At 36.6% G+C, this 21,295-nt stretch overlaps 3 protein-coding genes across 3 annotated transcripts; 1 reads left to right on the forward strand and 2 right to left on the reverse strand.

Moving 5' to 3' along the window:
* Nucleotides 1-301: 301 nt before the first annotated feature.
* Nucleotides 302-4,618, reverse strand: LOC113355583. The gene is made up of 12 exons (XM_026598477.1): nucleotides 4,564-4,618; nucleotides 4,351-4,431; nucleotides 4,097-4,216; nucleotides 3,730-4,021; nucleotides 3,520-3,638; nucleotides 3,257-3,389; nucleotides 2,807-2,883; nucleotides 2,339-2,536; nucleotides 1,623-1,812; nucleotides 1,208-1,383; nucleotides 959-1,053; nucleotides 302-873 (listed from the first exon to the last, which is right to left on the reverse strand). The coding sequence occupies exons 2-12, from the start codon at nucleotides 4,420-4,422 to the stop codon at nucleotides 765-767; spliced, it is 1,581 nt and encodes a 526-aa protein (XP_026454262.1). The 5' UTR covers nucleotides 4,423-4,431; nucleotides 4,564-4,618; the 3' UTR covers nucleotides 302-764.
* LOC113355584 (tRNA-specific adenosine deaminase TAD3-like) lies at nucleotides 4,571-5,971 on the forward strand. Its single transcript, XM_026598478.1, has one exon. The coding sequence runs from the start codon at nucleotides 4,604-4,606 to the stop codon at nucleotides 5,777-5,779; it is 1,176 nt and encodes a 391-aa protein (XP_026454263.1). The 5' UTR covers nucleotides 4,571-4,603; the 3' UTR covers nucleotides 5,780-5,971.
* Nucleotides 5,972-6,021: 50 nt separating this feature from the next.
* LOC113355585 lies at nucleotides 6,022-7,908 on the reverse strand. Its single transcript, XM_026598479.1, has 4 exons — nucleotides 7,644-7,908; nucleotides 6,816-6,924; nucleotides 6,499-6,703; nucleotides 6,022-6,343 (listed from the first exon to the last, which is right to left on the reverse strand). The coding sequence occupies exons 2-4, from the start codon at nucleotides 6,918-6,920 to the stop codon at nucleotides 6,204-6,206; spliced, it is 450 nt and encodes a 149-aa protein (XP_026454264.1). The 5' UTR covers nucleotides 6,921-6,924; nucleotides 7,644-7,908; the 3' UTR covers nucleotides 6,022-6,203.
* Nucleotides 7,909-21,295: the final 13,387 nt, after the last annotated feature.

A 21,295-nucleotide genomic window follows, 5' to 3' on the forward strand; every position in this document is an offset into this window, starting at 1 on the left:
TTTGTTGTGCTGGTATTATTATTATTATTATTATTGTTGGTCTTTGTTAAAAGAATCTCCTCTACTACTATCATGTATTCTTGAAGTGGGCAAACAAACAAAAAGTGTGTTTCTTGAGAGGATTAGGAGAAATGTCACATAAGATTATAACAGAGTAGACTAAGCAGAGTGGTTATGGTTTTCCAGTCAATTTCCACCATTATTTACATTTTTTTAATGACAAATATGTTTAATATAGTAGTGAAGAAGGTCAGATATGGAAGTCAAATGTGGCATCTATCCTAATCGAAAAGGCCAATTATTCTCCAGTAAGAGTCATCTTGACCACATAATTTTATTTATAGCATGTTACATGCTTTCTTTTGTCATCCAACATTCTTTGAATTACAATATCTTAGACCACATTTTTTCTGAGGTAGTGGTGGTGGTGGTGTCGGCATTTATACCAAGAATCTGACATAATGAAATAGCTTTAAACAGCAGTAGATGAAGCTTATCATAGAAGAAAAGCAAGCGTAATAAGCGTCGACCGTCAGGAGGCCATTGCTTGCGTTAGCGCCCAGCGTAGCCGCTACCAACAAAAGATTAAATGTCTTTACAGCAAGCTGTAAGCAGACCACATTTGAGTTGATGTCAGTGCGTTTATCTGTAATTGAGTTGTAGATCTGTACCCTAATGGCCACAAATACTTGCAATAACCTGTCTGAAACTTGGTACTTCTCGTGGTTCGTGGGCTTGGTTAAATCACAGACTGAATCGAAGCTTCACAGCATCTCAAGACCACTGGAACATGAAGCCAAAACAGAAGAGATGATCTTCCTCTGTAGCTCATTATATTCCAAAGCTAGCTTCACATCCCATCTAAGATTTATCCTGTAAGCAGAAATTTGTTTTTATGTCATGACAGGTATATGATTTTTTATTTATAGAACTAAAGTATATCGAAAAGTCTATTTACCGGTCAGCACTTTCTGCCTCACCAAGTCCCTCCAGCATAGGGTTGAAAATTGAGTAGAGAGTTTCCAGTACTTCTCTCTCAATTTCAACGTCTTTCTGCAGATTAACAAAACTACAAAAACTTAGAGCTGGAAGTTATATGTCTGCACTCCAGAAAAATTCCAAGAACACTATCTTTTTTTTTTAGATGATCACCCAGGAAGTAAGAAGATGTGAAAGAAACATTCTGACAATAGTTAAAGAGATTTACATGGGCATCAGTAGGTAAATTAGCACCACTCAGCGCGACACGGAGCTTATTCAACAAAGGAGGTGGCAACCCGTAATAAAAGATCTCGTGATTGCTTGAGAGCCATGTTCCCCGCACCATATGAGTAGTCCAATCAGAGTTGGAGCAATCCTCCTCAGCTTCGGGACCATCAATATCTGCATTGCATGTACAAAAAGGGAGCTGAGAAATGAATTAAAATTCTAACTCAAGTAGAGAGGGCACTGAATAGTGGCAGAAACAGAGAAAATCTTGGTTCAGCGTTGCTTAATCCCAGTTTAAATTCAAATTAGGGTCTACCAAGTTTGCCTTTGTATAAAGTATGATTTAGAACATCAGACATAGACACAGTAACTCATGCAAAATCAAAAGCTTTAGCAAATGTTAAGTTGATTACCAAGTGGAATGGTATCGTATGTGTTATCTCCTTTTGGAAGAAAACCATAGAAAGTTATAAGATGCGCACAAGAAAGCTTCCCATAACTAAGATAGCATTGTTCGCCTTTCAAGCATGGTCTTGATAACGGGAACTTTAGTGAGTTCGTTGCTGAATCAACTCTACCGTAGTTCAGTATATGTGGACATAGCTGCAAACTGAATAATATCAGAACATCTGCAAGTATTTACAAGCTCAAACATTGCAAAGATATCAAGAATAATCACATACTGCCTTATCAGCTAATGCAAAAATATTAAATATTGAACTGTATCGTAAGGACTCTGATACAGAACAATTTACTTTCCATCATACTATTAAGGCAAGTTGAAGGAATATCTCTATAAATGTGATGTGTAACGTCTAGGCTTTATCTATCCTCCAGAATCTCACTCATGCTCCAGGTAGAGTAATAGTAAACGTAAAAGTATCAAAGTTCCTGCTCCTCATTACGGGTATCAAGTGTCAACACACTCAACAAGTCTGGAATGATCCAGGTAACTGAACAGTCTGAATGTTTTTAACTGTGTCAGTTACGGTTTTTGGCTCTGCCTCCAGTAGAGGGTCCTTATAGTCTTACAAGTTCTAACTCAATTTGTTGGGGGAATGTTATCTTCTTTGAGCCCAAACCAATCCACTATATAAACACAATAATAAAATTAAGTAAGATTGAATACCGAATGATTGAGCAGGCCTGCAATTGGAACTAGGCACGTTCTCAGCTTTCCATCATTGAAAATGACTTTCATGCTATTAGAATACCAGAGCTCACATGCCCACAGGAATTTCTCCCATGTGTATAACTCTTCTTGAAATACATCTGGATGGTTGCTGCATAATGCAGGACAGAGCTCATCATATTGCGTGCGCAAGTGCTGCATAAAACAACAAATTCATTACAACGAATTGCCAGACCTTACATTTATCACTGGTGGAAGAGCTTCCAACCTTATGAAACTCGTTTCATAATCATCAAAATGATTAGAACGGTTCAGTGGGAAGGAGATAATAGGTACAATTTTGTCAAAACATTACAAATAACCAGAATATCTAATAGTTTAGGGTCTATTGCATGATCTAGTCCCCGTGTGCCTAGTCATGAGTTTGCATGCACTACTTTTAGAGAAGAATGGAAGCACTTTTACCTCTTTTGCTTGCATTATCTCTTCAAATAACAAGGTCCCATCCAGAGAAGTAAGTGCCTCGACACCAAAGCTCAACCCTAGAAAACAAATGACGCATTAAGGACACAGACAATACTCAGTGAATAGCAGAAGGACTTTACCTAGTATGAAAAAGGGACAAACAATGCTCAGTGAGTACAGAAAAATTGTCTGATAAAATGGTCTATGCCGAGATTTAAAGCAGGAGAAACAACAGAAGTAGATGAGCCAAAAATACTTCTGGGACTGTGTGCTTCATAGTGGTTTTGATGTTCTAAGCATTATAACATTAGGGCCTGTAAGCACACGAGCTTAGTGCAATAGTTGCTAGAACTATAGTTTTCCTGCAACTTCCTATCATTTTCTTACAGACAAATTGGTTATCACCCATGTATTTCCAAGCATTATCACAGAGAACAGCTGACTGCATACCTGTGTTAAATGCTTCTGGCAATGTCTCAAAGTAGAGTTTAAATTTTGAATTGGAGTTGTATCTCTCCTTCATGCTCCACAGCAATAACATTGTCTCAGTGGAGATCCCATCGACCTCTTTCAGTATATGATACTGCACCAAAGCAAATATGACTTTCTATATTTAGACTCATGAATACAGACTTTAAAATCAGAAGTCTTTATGTTTCAACCTGTACATCATGCCTACAAAGAAATTGAGTTCCGTGAAGTTCGTTACATACCATGTCAGAGTCATAAACAATGTCCTCAGAGATTATTATTGACTCCGGGATTTCCAAAGCACATTCCCCAACTTCCAAATCTGTTACTGCAACAGCTCCTCTTCCAGCTCCTTCAACATCTACGCAAGAAATAAATCACAAAAGAAAACTAATAAGAGAGTGATTGTCGATTCCCTTTCTCTTTCCAATAAAAGAATGTTAGAGACTTACAAGCAATCTGCAGCTTGGTCTGCACACCATGGTTTCGCCCCCATTCCACCAACTCATCTTCACCCTTACAACCACATTTCACAATTACCGTTTCCTCTTTACTCTTATCCCCAAACTCTCTAATCATTTCTATCACCGCATTTCGCAGAACAAGCAAAACATCAATCTTCTTCTCAGCAGCATCTTTGAGAGATGTATCAATGAGCTTGAGAACTGAATTAAGGGATTCCAACTCATTCCTAGGACTGTAGTATGGCAAAATTGCCTCAACCCCACCAAAATACAGTTCTGGCTGAAAAAACAATAGTGTCACATTGAGTACAAATTGCTTAACCCCAATTACAAATAAATTAGCAATTGAAATTACCTCATCCAGGTGTATAATTCTTGCAACTTCCACCATTACTTGCAATGCAACCAGTGGGTCTTCTGATGATGACAAAAGAATTTGTATCTCAGGTCCATAGCTCCTGAGCTGCAACAATTTCTGTCAGAGCAGAGATAATCAAGCTTAGCCCATTGATTCTAGATACTAAGGTAATGCATTTACCAAATAGAGTACTAGAAGCAATCCTCCAAATCATATTCATAAAAAATCAATAAAAACCTTGAAATTCTCACCTTTTTCTTCTCAAAAAAGCCATCATCTTTGGGTAGTGTAAGGACTAATGAAAAATCACTAAACCCTTCCATGTTTTTAGTCTGCGATGAAACAAAATTTAGAAAACACAAATTTAAGGGCTTGGGCTCACTTATTCTCCACCGTTAGATCTAGGTTTTGCAAAAACAAATTCCAATCCAAAACCTTAGCTTAGTCATATATAAAGGTTCAACCTTTATGTGAGTTTCACTACAGAATCTGAAATTCCAGAGAATGGGGTTGAAGAAGGGAGAAATTCTTCACATCCCAGACAAAATTCCACTAAAACCCAGTGAACAACCAACGATTGATGTATTTGCATCAGTTATAGAGCCGAAACTTACCAATACTCTGGTAAAGAAGTTGAGTAAAATTGCACCAATGGAGAATTACAGACACATTAAGAGAGTTTGGAAGAAGAAATCTGTGGGAGAAGGAGGAGGAGGGGATTTCCAGTTGATACTGATTTTATGCATTGCTGGTGAGAATGGTGGGAATGAGTTGCTGCCAGATGATGTTGCCGAGTTGGTAAATGCACACCAGTTGAGTCCTTTTATTGCAAAAGTTCATAAGTACGCCGCAATAACAAAAGAAGAGTGGATCGAGCAGTGCAAACTTTGGCCAACATCTTATCATCCACCAACTTACAACATTGAGGGCATCACAGGGTTCAATGAAGAGGATTCAGAATCAGTATTCCATTTCATGAAGATGGCTCTTGAGATGACGGTAGTGGGTGGTCAGGGAGTAGTCAATGCAGCAGTTATAGTAGATCCTTCAATTAAGCAGGTGATTGCTACTGCAAATGATCAAACATGTCAGGCATTTAGTGCATCAGCTCTGGATGCTAGGAATCAAGAATCATATGCTGGAGTTTCTTGTTTGTATCCATGGAATTGGGCTGAGCAAAACTCTGCTGCAGCTGGAAGCAAAGATTGCTCCTGGCATCCTCTGCGACACGCGGCTCTTGTCGCCATTGAACAGGCATCCTCCAGGGATAAGCGTCTATATCCTGGGTCGGAGGGTTTTGAAGATCGATCTGTTGATCAAGTGGATGGTACAATGCCGAAAAGACAGAAAGTTGATTTTGTGGAAGATGGGAAGGTTCTGAAACCAGCTTGCTCTAATGGTGGTTCTGATGAAGGGGGTGAACGGCCTTATCTGTGCACTGGGTATGACATTTTTGTTGCTTGGGAGCCTTGTGCAATGTGTGCAATGGCACTTGTTCATCAAAGAATTCGGCGCATATTTTATGCTTTTCCGAATCCTAACTGCGGTGCACTAGGCAGTGTTTACAGACTACAAGGGGAGAAAAGCTTGAATCATCACTATGCAGTTTTTCGAGTTCTATTACCCAAGGAGGAATCCTCGGATTCTAAAATTGTAACAAATTTTAAGATACAGTATTAACAATGAATGATGGAAAAGCCGGAGTTTCTCGGTTTTCCCACAACAAACTCTAGCTAGTTGCTTTTTTACTTATTGTTTCTGCAACAACAAAACTGCATGGTCACACATTTGTCATCCAGCACTTCCTGCAAATCCCCTTAGTCTTTGCAAAACAATGCAGCATTTGATCTTGCAGATGTAAGAACACAAGGGTTTTGACAAACTACAAAGTCGAAACCTCCATATTGAACCATAATATTATGCCATCCTTAAGTTGCTCACAAACTTTTAAATATGTCCCACTACACAACAAGTACTAACACAGAAGCAAGATTTTCATTTGGAGGCACAAATGTCAAAAGGCAACTACGTCAAACAAAATACCCACTCTAAATTAAGTTTCAATATACACAACTGACATTTTATGTTCATGTCTGTCGATCAATCACAAAATCTCCTGTCTATCAATGAGATTATAGTTTTCCTCATCCGGGAATAATCCGTGACGGCCAGCCATGAATCCTCCACCCGTAGGATGATGGACATTGTAAGACTTGCAATAACAACAGCCATTGTTTTTATCTCCTGCAAGACGAATTTGTAGAGTAGCCAATACAAGAGTCATGAATCATAATATAATGTTCCCCGGTTGACAAACAAATCATTTAGCAGGCAAAACAATGCACCTAACTGTAGCAGTAAGAGACGAACAAAACCACATCTACTTGTCAAATACACACCTGTAATTAAGTTCTTTGGCCCCATACATTTGCAAAACGTGACATGACGAACATTGTCGGTAGTCGTCAGTTCAACAAAAAACATCTCCTCTGGAGCATCAGGAACATCAGTCTTCTTAGCCGTGAAGTCGACATGGTGAAGAAAGCATGTCGCAAGAAGCACAGGTGTATGGTTACCAGGCTCCACCAGCTCATATTTTGCACCCAAGGAATTTGAGGCCAAGGCAACAGAACAAAAAACAAAGATTAAGGGAATCAAACAAAAGGGGTGATTTGATTTCAAGAAAAGCAAAATAAAGATTCAGAAGAAAACTCACTGCGTTTCTATCGTTATAAAAACTAATGGCCTCGGTTGCATATGGCCTTACGATATCCTGACATTCTTTAAGTGTGTACTGACGTAACTCATTGGGTTTATCCATACGCCTGAAATAGCAAGGATAAAAACCAAAATCACTCAAAAGTTTGAGCAAATCAAAAGTGTTCAATTGAGTTTGCGATAACGAGATGTGTCTAAATATTCTAGTCGTCCAAGGAATGGAACCTGCCCTATGTCAGTAATCTTCTAAATATTGAATTCCTAAGTCTTCCTTCTAGGATTAGGAAAAGTTAAGGAAGAAGAAAATGCACCAAACTATAACCTACTTTACTCAACCTCTTTGGAGGAGTTATTCTTGTAAGAATTACAAGGACATCATAGGAGCACCAAGAACAAATATATGGGAATCCAGGATAGCAATCCTGGCCAGGATGAAACTGTCATATTATGTGTCAATTAGGCTCGCAGCCAAAATAGCGATGTGATTGGAAGTGTTTAAAATGGATAGCACATGGGTACCACAAGATAAGCAGCAAACATGGCAACAACAACAAACATTGTACAGTAATGGTAGAAGTTAAATCGAGCATTTGGTAAACATCAATTTCAATATTTGTCACAGACCCAATAATCAAACAAAAGAGAAATGATTATAACAGTTAAAGGGGCAATATCTACTAAAAAGATGAATCAACAAATAGATAGAAAACAGGGGCTCCAAAATCCCCCAAAAAAATCCGCAATTTATAAATCAATTAGGGATTTCAAAACCCCATCCCAGATCAATTAAACAGTCGTTGAAAAAATAAATAGATAGTGAATTTACGATTTTTCAGAGTTGGATGAAGAACTAGTCCTCAATCCCTTCGAACTCCGCCATCGTTTTACCCTTTCTCTCTTTCAAAGATGAAGAACTAGCGCTCAATTTCTTCGAACTATGCATACCCGACGTCGTTTTATTCCCTCACTCTCTCTGTCTTTCACAGATGAAGAACTAGCCATCAACCTGTTCGAACTACGCAGATCCGTCATTGTTTTACCCTCTCTCTCTCTCTCTCTCTCACGGGACTTGGACACCTTTACGGCTCTACCTTCACGCCTGACCCTGTAAATACATACCATTGAATTTGGTATTTAATGTTATGGGCCTTTTTAATGTCACCATGGACTTATCTTTAGGTCCAATATATCATTTTTTAGGTCTATCACTATCACACATGTTTCTAATTATTGGGGTCTGCAACGGACGGAAGGATGCGCGTTAGGGTCACCCGTGTCCAATCCGTCAAAGTTGCGGATTTGAAAAATCCAATTATATCCGGCCTAATCAGCCACGAATTTGACATCTGCGGATCAGCGGGTGATACGGGACGGATACAGATTAACCACGGGTAATATTGTACCCAGAGAAAAAAGTTATTAGTAAAGAGGATATTGCTTCGCTTTTAACAAGGTTTAAGGAAGTTGCTCAGTTTCGGATGTGAAAATTGACTGGGAATATCAGAAGCTATGGAGACATTTGGTTATTGCGATAAACTGCCAGAAATTGTACAAGAAATATAAACCTGCGAAGCAGCCATTGGAAGATGATGATAGTAAGTTGGAACCTTTTCCTCCTGCTAGTGAGGAAGTATTATTAAAGGCTGCATATTTTGTTAAGGTGTTGTTTGCTTCTAGTTTGCAAGACGACGCAGGAGGAGGTTCGGCCACTTTAGAGGCTCCCTTGACTATAAACATACCTAGTGGAAAGGATTCTCAGAATCCATCATATAATCTCAGAATATTATTGTTCCAGTTTCTCTACAAAAACAATTTTCGTCAACTACAGTGAAAAAAATTAAAGGATTTGGTAGAACATGATCAAATGCTCGCAGCCAGTATGCAAAAAGAATAAAGGAAACCCTGGACACCATAGGAAGATAATGAACTCATTGCTGCTGTGAAGAAATTTGGTGAAAGGAACTGGCTAAGATTCGTAAGAAAGATTTCAATTGTGGTAGGATTTGTTCACATTTAGCTCAGAAATGGGGCATCATATGTATGAGTTTTTAAGGAAAGCAAATTCAGTTTGAGTTACCTGCAACAACTGTTTTGGGTTAATGCTAAAGTAATACTGACTACCAATAACCAACAGTAAAACACACTTCCCTACGGTCGGGTGAATTCGCGGATTTCAAAATCCAACCGCAACCAAACCGTTAAGAATGAGGATTTGAAAAATCCAACCGTGTTCGTCCCATAGATCTTGCGGATTGGATTTCAACCGCAATTTTGCGGACGGATACATGTGAAATCCGTGGTTCCGGACTTTTTGCTCACCCCTACTAATTATTCGGTAGTAAATTCAGAAGTCCATTATCCAATTATTTTTTTATTAAACCGCACCCGTTTAGGTTATGATTTATTATCTAAAAATACAGTAGAATAGATTTACAAGCCCCCGTTTTTTATTTTAAAGATTAGAATAACACTTGATTTTATAACTTTTTGCTGAAGATGGGATGACATATGTTGAAGATTTTTTATTCGAGCTTCTTTAGTTATGTAGTCGCAGTTGAGTTATGATTTATATCTATATACTTAACCTGAGAGATGGTGGTAGTTTTTTTAGAATTAAGAAGGTTTCATGTATGGTAATTTTCATTCCAAGGAAAATCTTTGCTTGTCATGTTAATTGTCGTATTTTCCAGAGATTAGCAGTCCGTAATTATGGATACACTTGACAATATGTTTTCTCCTAACCGTATAGAAGCCTTTAGAAAAATTGATTCTGCATGAAATGCCGAAAAAGCCCACATACCCCTGCATGAAGGTCTTGTTGTCCATAGAGTAAAGGATAAAAGAATATCCCATGGAGGAGTCTTCTTTCTTAAATGCAACATCAATAATTTATATTATCCAATCCGAACTCAAGTTTGACCATTTCGACTTGGGTATATTTCTTCTCTGGGCCATAATTGTCTTTTGGACCTTTTCCTGAGGAGTATGTTGCATGAATTTCTTGATTTTTTTTTCTATAAGGTTATTTGGATTTGGATAGGTTTTGTCAAACACTCGAGCATCTATGTTTCCAAATGAACCAAGAGATGGTTGCAATTTTATCTGATAATTGCATGAAGTTCGGTATTGTGATCCATTCTTTAACCCTAGTTTTTATTAAATCCGTACGTATTATTGTATTAACGACTTTTATGGAGAAATCAAATCATATAACTCTTGAAAATGGGAAAAAGCTCGGGATTATATGTTGTTCTGTTTCTTGCTCATTTGAGTTGCACATCGGGCATTCCGTATTTATGTCTGTATTCTGTGCCCCGAGTATTGAATAAGTTGGAAGAGATTTCAGAGCTAATTTCCAGATGAATAATTTTATTCTCGGTATTGCTTCAATCTTCAGTATCTTTTTCCAAGGGAATTCACTTGAGTTATCATTTGCTTGATCCTGACTTATGAGAAAATATATGTTTTTTCCCTTAGAAGTTTCTTGAGGGACGATATTCCAATATAATTTTTTCTTTCTCTTGACTCTTTGGGGATATAGCAAGGATTTTTGTTTTAATCCCTAGAGTGAAGTAATCATCTAGTTTTTCTTGGTCCCAACTATTTTCAGGGGATATCAACTCATTAACCTTTGTGGAGACGGTTCTTGAATATTCATGGGCTTTGACATTATAATTGAATTAGGAATCATTTATCTTCCCAGATTTTCGTGGAAGCTCCATTTTTGACTTGCCAAACAAAATTACCTATAATAAGGATCAACCTTTTTTGTATGTTTGTCCAGATCCAGGATAAATTAGATGAACTAGAGAATTCTAGTGGACAAGAGTTTGGGAAGTACTTAGCTTTAAGAAGTTGTACCCAAAGTTAGTCCTGATCTATGATTGGCCTACTGGACAGTTTATAAGTAGAACTATATTAAATTGGTGGGGATTTTTTATTCCTAGACCCTCTTAAGATATGGGCTTGCAAATGCTGACCCAGGATTTTTATGTATCCTCCTGTACTCTTGGGCTTATCTTTATTCCACCAGAAGTCTCTATATATTTTTTTCCAATTGATCTAGAGTTTTTTTCTAGGAAGATCTAATACTTGCATCTGGTACGTTGGGAAACCTTGGAGAATAGATTTTGTTAGAACTATTCTGCCTGCTTGAGAAAGCAGTTTTGACTTCCAACCTTGAAGGGTAGCATAATATTTTTGGATAAGTGGTTCAAAATTTTATTTCCTATTTTTATCAAAGAAAAGTGGGATTCCCATATATTTATCATTTTTGTCATCAAAGGGACTTTTAAGATTCTTGCAAGTATTTTTCCCAGGTTTCGGGTGAATTTTAGGGATAAGTAGATTTCATATTTCTGAAGATTGACCATTTGTTACGTAATCTCACCAAATCTAGATAAGATATCTAGTTGCTTTTTCTGGGAGCCTAGTAGGCTCAACGTTCATATTAAAAAAAGGTATGGAGAAAGTGGATCACCCCGTCTTAAGCCTCTTGAAGTGTAGAATTACGGTCCCATCAAACCATTTAAAATGATGGCTAAATATGTGGTTGAGATGCATTGCATGATAATATTTACCCAAGGATTACGAAAACCTAACGCCAAAGGATTCGATTTAATGAAATTCAACTCGACTCTATCAGAGGCTTTTGTTATATCTAGTTTTAGCCTTTTTTTTTTCTTTTTGTCTTTTGAGGTTTTCATCGAGTGAATTAGCTCATGGTCTATGATAATGTTATCGGTGATTTGTTTCCCCAGGAGAAAGGTTGATTGATTAGGGAAGATTATTTGGCTTTAGTATATTATCTAAGATTTTAGATATGATCTTGTAAATTATGTTACTTAAGATGATGGGTCTAAAATCTGCTGGGGTTTATGGGGTGGCTATTTTTGGAATTAGGATTATGAAAGAATAGTTGAACTCCATATATAGGATTCTCGATCTTTAAAAAAAATTGAACTGCGAGAATTATGTCTGATCCCAAGATATCCCAGTTAGCCTTAAAAAGACCTGGTTGAATCCATCTAGGTTGGGGGTTCCCCACTGATTCATATTGGAAATTATATACCAAATCTCTTCTTCTAATGGTATATCAGATAAAGAGAAGTTTTCAGCCTCAGTTATACAGGGTTCAATTTTATTTAATAAGTCTCCATCAAAGTTGTTGTTTTGCGGGGTGCTAATCTGAGAAAAATGGTTTAATAGAAAAGTATTGATTTGTTCTCTGTCAGAAGTATGCATAGATCCAAGAGTTCACTGATAGAGTAAATATCATTGATTCTTTTCCTATTGGATGCTGATGCATGGAAATATTATGTGTTTAGTTCATCTTCTTCGAAAAATTTATCCCTCAAAATTTGGTTATAATAGTCATTTCAAATATCATACCATTTTCTTAGTCCCGTTTGAAGATTTATTATTTTATTTATATTGGCAGAGATATTTCTGGTTATATGGAGGCTCTCAATCTTATTATTCAGGAATTTTATATTTTTGTGAATACTTCCAAAGACATCATAATTCCACTGAGATATGTCTGAAGATAATAGTTGTAGGTTCGAAGAGAAGTTTTTATCCGAGAAGTTATTGAAGTGAATATTCCATGAGTTAGCTACAACCTTGTTAACGTGGGATGTGACTACCAATATCTAATACATCTGAATGGATTTTGGACTTTGTGCTTTTACGGATTTGAGTCAAGAAGGAGAGGAGTGTGATCTGAACCAACTATAGGAAGATGACTTACCTTTGTATCCGGGAAGTTCTACGTCCAATGAAAAGATATTAATGCTCAGTCGATCTGTTCACAAATATTGGCATCTTTTCTATTGTTTGACCATGTGAATGGCACTCATTCTTATACCGCATCTTGAAGACCCAGCGAATATATTATTTGTAATATGAACGGCTTGCTACTTGAGCTAGACTTGGTTCTGCCTTATTTATATTCTGAATCAAGAATAACATTTAGGTCAGCTATTAAATCCAGGATTTAATGACCTGTTACGCTAAACTATAAATATATGACCATTTTTTGAATTTGTCATTCTGGTTTGACTGTTCCATATACATATGTAATTATAATTTCTACCTCTCCTAATTTTGTTTCAAAGTGGCACACATTGATATTTGATGATTTTAGATGTAATTTTATATTCTGTGTCACATTATGACTAACCCTTTTATAATTCCTACAGAAGGAAAAATAAACCAATTAGAGAAATGAGATTTTATAAAGAAAATTTATGTTTGAGACAATGGGATTTTGTCTCGGCTAGAAAATTTATGTAGGGTTTGTAATAATGATGAGACAGTTAAAGTGGTTCCTAGTGATTGGGGTCCAATACCTTGGATATTCTAAAAGTGCAGCCTCATAATGACTAGAGGAAAAGAGATTCTAGTCGAAACTGAAAATACTGGGACCGAAGAATAAGGAAAGAAAGAGGAGTCCAGATGCAGTTGAGCTAAAATAAATAAAGAGGTCTACATATGCACAAGGCTTTTAGAAGAGGGCAACAAATTTAGGAAAACAAAAAAATCAATGAATCCATAGGTAATTTATGTTAATTTTTTAATTTGGTTACAAGGGAAAAACTACATCCAGGTTTCACATGGATGAAGCCGCCGATAAAATCCCAAAAACCAAAACTTTTTAGTGCCTAATTTATGTAGGGCCGCAGAACTTAAGGTATCAATGACAGCTGAGGAGTATGAAGAACATTATAAGAAAAAGAAAGAGACTGGAGATGAAAATGGTGTGCCTGAGAAAGATTCTGTGGATGCTGAACAAAATGGTGATGCAATGGATGATGTTGAGGATGAAAGGTCTGTCAAAATAGGAAGAAACCAAACCGTGATGGATAACGGATCTAACCCTTATATTCAAGGACCTATTATTGTTGTTCATGATGGGGAAATGGGTTATTTCATGGTGAACTCAAATGCTGTAACAATGGATGGGATGAAGACTGAAGGAAATGAAAAGCATTGTGTTGAGGCAGGGAAGAATCAGATGCACAATCAAAGGGAGCATGCTCTTGAGGTAAAATCTTGCTTTTGTATACATACTTCTTTTCTAAATTTAGATCATTTTTTACAAAGAAATAAGCTTTTTTCGATTTTTCCTTATTACATCTGTTTAAGTAGTTATAACTCTAGTTACACTAGCAACATGAGGATTATAGCGTGGAATTGGCAAGGTTTTGTTAGTAAGAAAACTAGAGACCATCTCAAAGACCTTATTTCTAAATATGATCCTGATATAGTTTTCATTTCAGAAGCTAAAATAGGTGAAGGCAAAATGTTAAAATTGATTAAGCGATATAATTACCCAAATCATAAATTCATCTCCTCTAGAGGATTAGCTGGTGGTGTTATATTAATATGGAAGGATGGCTTCCACTTAAATGTTATAAATTGGGATTCTTAGATTATTAACTGTTCTGTACAGGATGATCCTTCTAAACCAGTTTGGCTCTTAACTTGTATGTATGGTTCGTCATAGCCAAATAACAAAGAGAAGCAATGGAATTACATCAAAAATCACAGTGAAACAATCCATCAGCCGTGGGTTATTATTGGTGATTTGAACCTGGTTTTCCCTAATGAAACAAGATTATCCTCAAACAGCATGGGCATACTTTCTTCTAATGTTTCTTCTTCAAGTACTTCTATATCAAGGGACTCTCCTTACATCAGTCTGATACAAGAAGCAGGGTTAGAAGATATGAGTTATACTGGGAAATCATTCACATAGTTTTCTAATGTTCATGGTACTAGAGTTCGGGTTCAAGACTCGATCGAGCAATTACAAATGCAGATTGGATAATTCATTTTCCGAACGCTAAAATTATACATCTTCCCCAACTAGGATCAAATCATTTTTCAATTATGTTTGATTCTTTTCATTATGAGGGTGATAGAAAACGTAAATGGAAATACTTCCAATGTTACGAAAGAGATGAATCCTTAAAACCTAAAGTCGGTGTGGAATCACCAGATAAATGGCTCTCATGCATTCAGATTGTCGAAGAAATTGATCATAACTAGAAAATACGTCTCAAAGTGGAACATGGAGAAGTTTGGGAATATACAAAGCAACATCTTTCTCTTGCATCATCAAATTGAAGCTATCCAGCAAGATAGTAAAAATATTAAAGCTACATATCAAGTGCAGCAGTTGGAAAATCAAATAGAGCATTGGCACCAAAAACAAAATGAATATTGGGGAAGAAAAACCATAGATGATTATTATCTGGAGATGGATATAAATACGAAGCACCATCATGCAAATGCAAACAAAAGACGGTCAAAAAATAACATCACATCTCTAAAAGATGAAAATGGTATTTGGTGTAGAAAGAGATTAGAACTGGAGGATTTGCTGACGAGGTATCATGGTAACTTGCACAACAGTATGAATCCAGAGAAAAATGAACAAATTTTACAGTGCATCCCCAAAAAAATATCAGCTGAAGATAATATGGAGCTCATGAGGTTACCAGACGACATGGAGGCTTTCAAAGCGTTAAAAGGAATGAAATCTTGGAAAGCACCTGGGTCGGATGGTTTTCCACCAGGTTTTTTCAAGAGTCATTGGAATCTTGTTGGAAAAGATGTTGTGGAGACGGTACAACAATTCTTCCGTATAGGTTTCTTGCTAAAAAGTCTAAACTCTACCAATGTGTCTTTAATCCCAAAGACGAAAAATAAACAATTTTCGTCTGATTTAAGACCAATTGCGTTGTGCAATACATCCTACAAGATAATCTCGAAGATTATGTCCTCAAGAATGAAGAATCTAATGTAAAAAATTATCTCTCCATCCAAGCAGCATATGTCCCGGGAAGGCAAATTTCGGATAATATCTTACTGGCACAAGAGATAATCCACACCATGAAGAGTAAGAAACAAGATACTAAGTTCTTGTATTTAAAAATATATATGGCTAAAGCCTTTGACAGGCTTGAGTGGTCGTTTCTAAATGATGTGATGATTCAAATGGGTTTTTCTCATGAATGGTGTAATCTCATTTCGCAATGCATCACTACTACAAGGATTTCTATTCTTGTCAATGTTGCCCCTTGTACTGCTTAACAACCAACACGAGGAGTACGACAAGGTGATCCATTATCACCTTATTTGTTCATAATTTTCATGGAAGCATTTTCAAGGTAACTTTACCATGCAGAATCTCAAAGTCTCATAGAAGGTATCCGAATTGCACCAAACGCTCCTTCTATCTCACACTTATTTTTCGCGGATGATTGCTTACTTTTCTTGAAAGCTGATTTGCATAATGTGAATAATATGTTGAAGATTATTAAAGATTTTGGGAAAGCGTCAGGCCAAATGGTGAACTTTGCTAAATGTAGTGTGCATTATAGTGGTCGGGTTCCTTGTAGATTTTGTAGAATACTAACGAGAATATTAAAGATGCCTATGATGCTTCCAACTGAAAAATACCTTGGCATTCCTCTTATTATTGGAAAAAAGAAAAAAAAGTCATTTTCTCATCTACATGATAGAGTTAAGAACAGACTGTCATCATGGGATGGTAAAACCATGTCCCAATGTGGTAAACCGTTGATGGTAAGAACTGTAACTAATACTATTCCGGCATATTCAATGAGCTGTTTTCAGATCCCTACAGAAATCATTAACAAAATTGAAGCTGCACAAAGAGACTTTTGGTGAGGTTTTGAGGGAAAAAGAGGCACATATGTTACATCATGGAAGAATCTGAAGATACATAAGGACTGTGGTGGTCAAGGCTTTAGAGACTTGAAGATATTAAACCAAGCTTTACTGGTCAGAGCAGCATGGAGGATTTGCACAAATACTGACACGCAGTGGGGGAAAGATATTCAGGAAAATATTTTTCATGTACAAGCTTTCTTCATGCAACAGTCAAAACAAACTATTCATGGGCATGTAATGGTTTTTAGAAACAAATTGGCTTCATTAAACAGAATAGCCAATGGAGGCTAGGAAAAGGCGATAAGATAAAAATATGGATTGATATTTGGGTGCTAGGGCTTGAATTACCACCAATTCCAAGAGAAGGCATTACAGACAGTGAGTCTTATGTTTGGGTTCAGGAGTTAATTCTTCAAGACAACCAAAACTGGAACACTGAGCTGATTCAATATCTCTTTGAAGAACACACAGAGAAGTTAATAATGAGGATGAGGATTCCTTCTGAAAAAGAGGGGGTCTATCAACACCACCCAATATTTCGCTTAGCAATTTGTATGGACAAACTCGAATATACTTTTAAGAGAATCAACAAGACTCAATCAATTAAAATTATATCAACGAGTTTATATCTCTCTCTTGATTTGATTTACTCAAGCAGGAACTACGAGTTCTAATCAAATGCAAGGAATAACTTGGATGGTACCAAAGATCAATATCCAAGGTTCAATCAATATCAATCGACAACCAAATGTCGGATTTCCAATTGATTGATTCAAACTCACAACCTGTATTATTTAAATTATAAAGATAAAACAGTATAATGCGGAAATTGAAATAACAAAGACACAAGAAATTTTGTAACGAGGAATGCAGAAAAACCCCGGGACATAGTCCAGATTGAACACACACTGTATTAAGCCGCTACAGACACTAGCCTACTCCAAGCTAACTTCAGACTGGAATGTAGTTGAACCCTAATCAATCTCCGATCGATCCAAGGTACAGTTATGCTCCTACGCCTCTGATCCCAGTAGGATACTGCGCACTTGATTCCCTTAGATGATCTCACTCATAAATAAGAGTTGCTATGACCCAAAATTACAGGCTTTGACAATAAACAAATCTGTCTCACACAGACAAGTCTATCAAAGGATCAATCTGTCTCCCACAGATAAACCCTAAAGGTTTTGTTCCATATTTTGATAATAATCAAGGTGAACAGGAACCAATTGATAATCCGGTCTTATATTCCCCGAAGAACAGCCTAGAGTTATCAATCACCTCCCACCAATCTTAATCATATGGTAGCGAAACAAGATGTTGCGGAATCACAAACAATGAGACGAAGATATTTGTGATTACTTTTTATATCTTACCTATCGGAGATATCAATCCCAATCCAATCAATCTGATTGTACTCGTACGATAGAAGATGCAATATCAGATCACACAACTACGATAAAAGTAGTATCGGTCTGGCTTCACAATCCCAATGAAGTCTTTAAGTCGTTAACCTGGTTTTAGAAGAAGAAAACCAAAGGTTAAAGGAGAATCGACTCTAGCACGCAAACTAGTATCACACATAAGGTGTGGGGATTAGTTTTGCACAATACTAGATGTCTCCTTTATATAGTCTTTCAAAACAGGGTTTGCAATCAATGTTAGCTTAGTAACAAAGCATTCAATATTCACCGTTAGATGAAAACCTGATTTAGATTCAAGCTAATATTTCTCAACCTTTAGATCGAAAACTTAGGTTGTTACACACACTTGACAATGCACGCTTCTACGTTTGTTAACCGTACCCAAACATATGCACTTGTTGGTTCAACGATAGTTAACCATATAAGCATTTCATATCAACCACGTTCTTCTTCACCATAACTAGTTCAAATGGACTTCAAATGAACTAGTTAGAGAGTTTTTCAATTGCAAGGAAATCTTATGTACTACACACGACGCAATTGAAGCAAAGATGATTTGATTCACTCGAATCGGTTCATGAACTTTTATAGCAACGGTTTGCAAACTGCATTCCTTAGTCTTTTTAAGTTTAAGTTCAGAAATCATCTTCATATATATAACCTTCTCAAGTTCGCAGACTAGGTTCGCAGACTTAAGTTACCGGGCAAAGTTTACAAACTCCAGCAGAAATCCTCGGGTATGAGAACTTCGTCGGTTCGCGGACTGGGTTCGCGGACTTAGCTTTACACAAGTAGTTTGTCAACTCCATCAGAAATTCTCGGGTTTGAGAACTTCGGCAGTTTGCGGACTTGGATCACGCCATTCTTTTGGTTCTCTTGATCAACAAAGTTCGCAAACTTTGGTTAAAGGAATAAGACTTATACATAAATGTGTTTCCACAAAAATGCTTATGTCCACCATTGGTTATATAATCTAAGCTCTCCTTTTAATCATTGAAACATTCTTAGAGGACGTTATGTAGTTGTTACACCATTTCTCGTCAAAGCAATTTTCAAGATGATTGAAACATATATATCATGACTTTCGTCATATGGTAAAGATAAACTTGATTGAAGCGAAAATATTACCAACACATATTTCGAGATATAGATAGGCGAGGTATACTCGTCTCGAAATACCAAATGTGTATAATCCAAGTCTATATATATAGCATACGACTTCTTGTCTCAAAGAGTAGGAGATAGAGTAGATAGACTTTTGAGTGATATATAAGTTCAAGTCTTCACATACCTTTTTATCGAGAAGTTCCACCGGTTCCTTGAGTAGTTCTTCTACTTGTATGATAAATCGCCATGAAGTCCTTGATCTCAACTACACTTTCTATCCTAGTCCGAGACTTAGCTATAATAGACTAGAAATCAAGACTTATATTTTTGATCACTAAAATTGACAAACATGCTTGAGATAGCAACGCATGCGAGTTCGACCGGGCAATTCTCTAACAATCTCCCCCTTTGTCAATTTTAGTGACAAAAATATCAATACATATGGAATACAAAAAAGATAAAGAAACTTTAATAGATCCTATTCCACATGTCTAATCTTCAACATTCCTCGAAATCTTCGTCACTTCCAAGTACTCCAATGATCCCAAAGGTTGTAAGTTTAGCATCACCGCTGTTGAAGATCCGTAGCTATAACAATGAGAAAACATAGTTCTCGATCATTGTTATACAGTATCATAGTATTATTACACATCGTCAAAAATCAATTGTATCACAACTTCAACAATAATACTATGGCGATATGTATCACTCCCCCTTAGTCAATACTCCATCTCACATGGAAACCACTCCCTCTTACATAATGATCCGAAAACCATATGTATTTGTAGTATGAACTACATATTAATTCTCCTCCTTTTTGTCAATAAAATTGGCAAAGGTACAAGAACGGGATCATAATGAAATTTCCGAGAGAGACATTTCATGACAAAAGGAAGAAAATACATACCAACTAATTTAGGTGAAATCATAAAGCCGAAGCTAAATGCATTCATCAAGGAGTTTAAAGATACAAGGTAACCCCTCTAATATTCCACATCCGCACACCCCTCAAGATATGACCATTAAGCACAAGTTCAAAAGAACTCTCCCCCATTAGATGTCATTCCCGAAAGAACAACAAGAGCGACCTTAATTTCAAAAGAAAAGAAGGATTTTATTGGACACCAAAAAACATGAGAATGATTTTCTATATCCAAAAAACTCAATCAAATTAATCCCAAGTAAACCCATGATTAATTTAATCGGAATACACAATCAAATTAAACACAAGAGGTGATCAATTCAATTGATTATGCTCAACATAAGAGAACTTATGGAGACACGAAAATACTCAACTAGATTAATTACAAGAGAAACCATAATTAATCTAATTGGAATACCCAACCAAACTAATCACAAAAGTAATCAATTTAATTGTCATTTGTTTTGCTCGACATAAGAAAACTTATGGAGCAATAACCAAATAACCAAACAAGATGATTAATTTAGTTCAATATGCTCGACATAACATATCTCACGAAACACCAACTAAGCTAATGAATCAAATTGGTTGTATAGTGCTCAACATAAGATGCATTACGAAGCCTCACACTAATACATAAAAATATGGATTAGGGATGATCAATACTGCGGAATACACAAGGATTCATTCTATCTTCAATCACTATTTGCATAACGATAATTAATAGACATAATCCTTGAAAACAAAAGATTTTAACCTATCTTCCATCAAATGTTTGACAATTGATGAGCACGAAAGTGCGAAGCATTTTCACCCATAAATACATTAGCTGGGACTCATTTTATCACTAATAAACTTGTTTGTAGGTGTTTTTATGAAATAAGCTCTTATGGAGAAAGTTGCTCGAAAAGTGGTTTTTGTACCCCGGAGGACACATGTTATTCGGACTCTCAGTTTTGGATAAGGGGTATCCAATTACTAAGGGGAATCCTAATTGCTATTCGTACTCCCGGATTGGATAAGGGGAGGAGCGGTGATTGCGTTTGATTTGTAAAAGGAAGGATATATTCTCGGTTTGAAGAAAATAGAGGTGAAGATATTGTTTGTGTTATTACATGCTGATTTGGAGAAGATTTTCCGTGGGAGTATATTCTGTAATGATTGGAGGAGTTATATGGAAGGAAATGGAAAGAAGATATTCTTTTTTGATTTGTTATTATCCTGAAGATAGTTCAACAGTTCAAATACACGCAACAGAAAAGGGAAGGAGAATAAAATCTCCATGATTTGGCAGAGAAGTCAAAAAAAGATATTTTCGGGTTT

The sequence above is a fragment of the Papaver somniferum genome, chromosome 3, assembly GCF_003573695.1.
Source record: "Papaver somniferum cultivar HN1 chromosome 3, ASM357369v1, whole genome shotgun sequence".
Classification (NCBI taxonomy): Eukaryota; Viridiplantae; Streptophyta; class Magnoliopsida; order Ranunculales; family Papaveraceae; genus Papaver; species Papaver somniferum.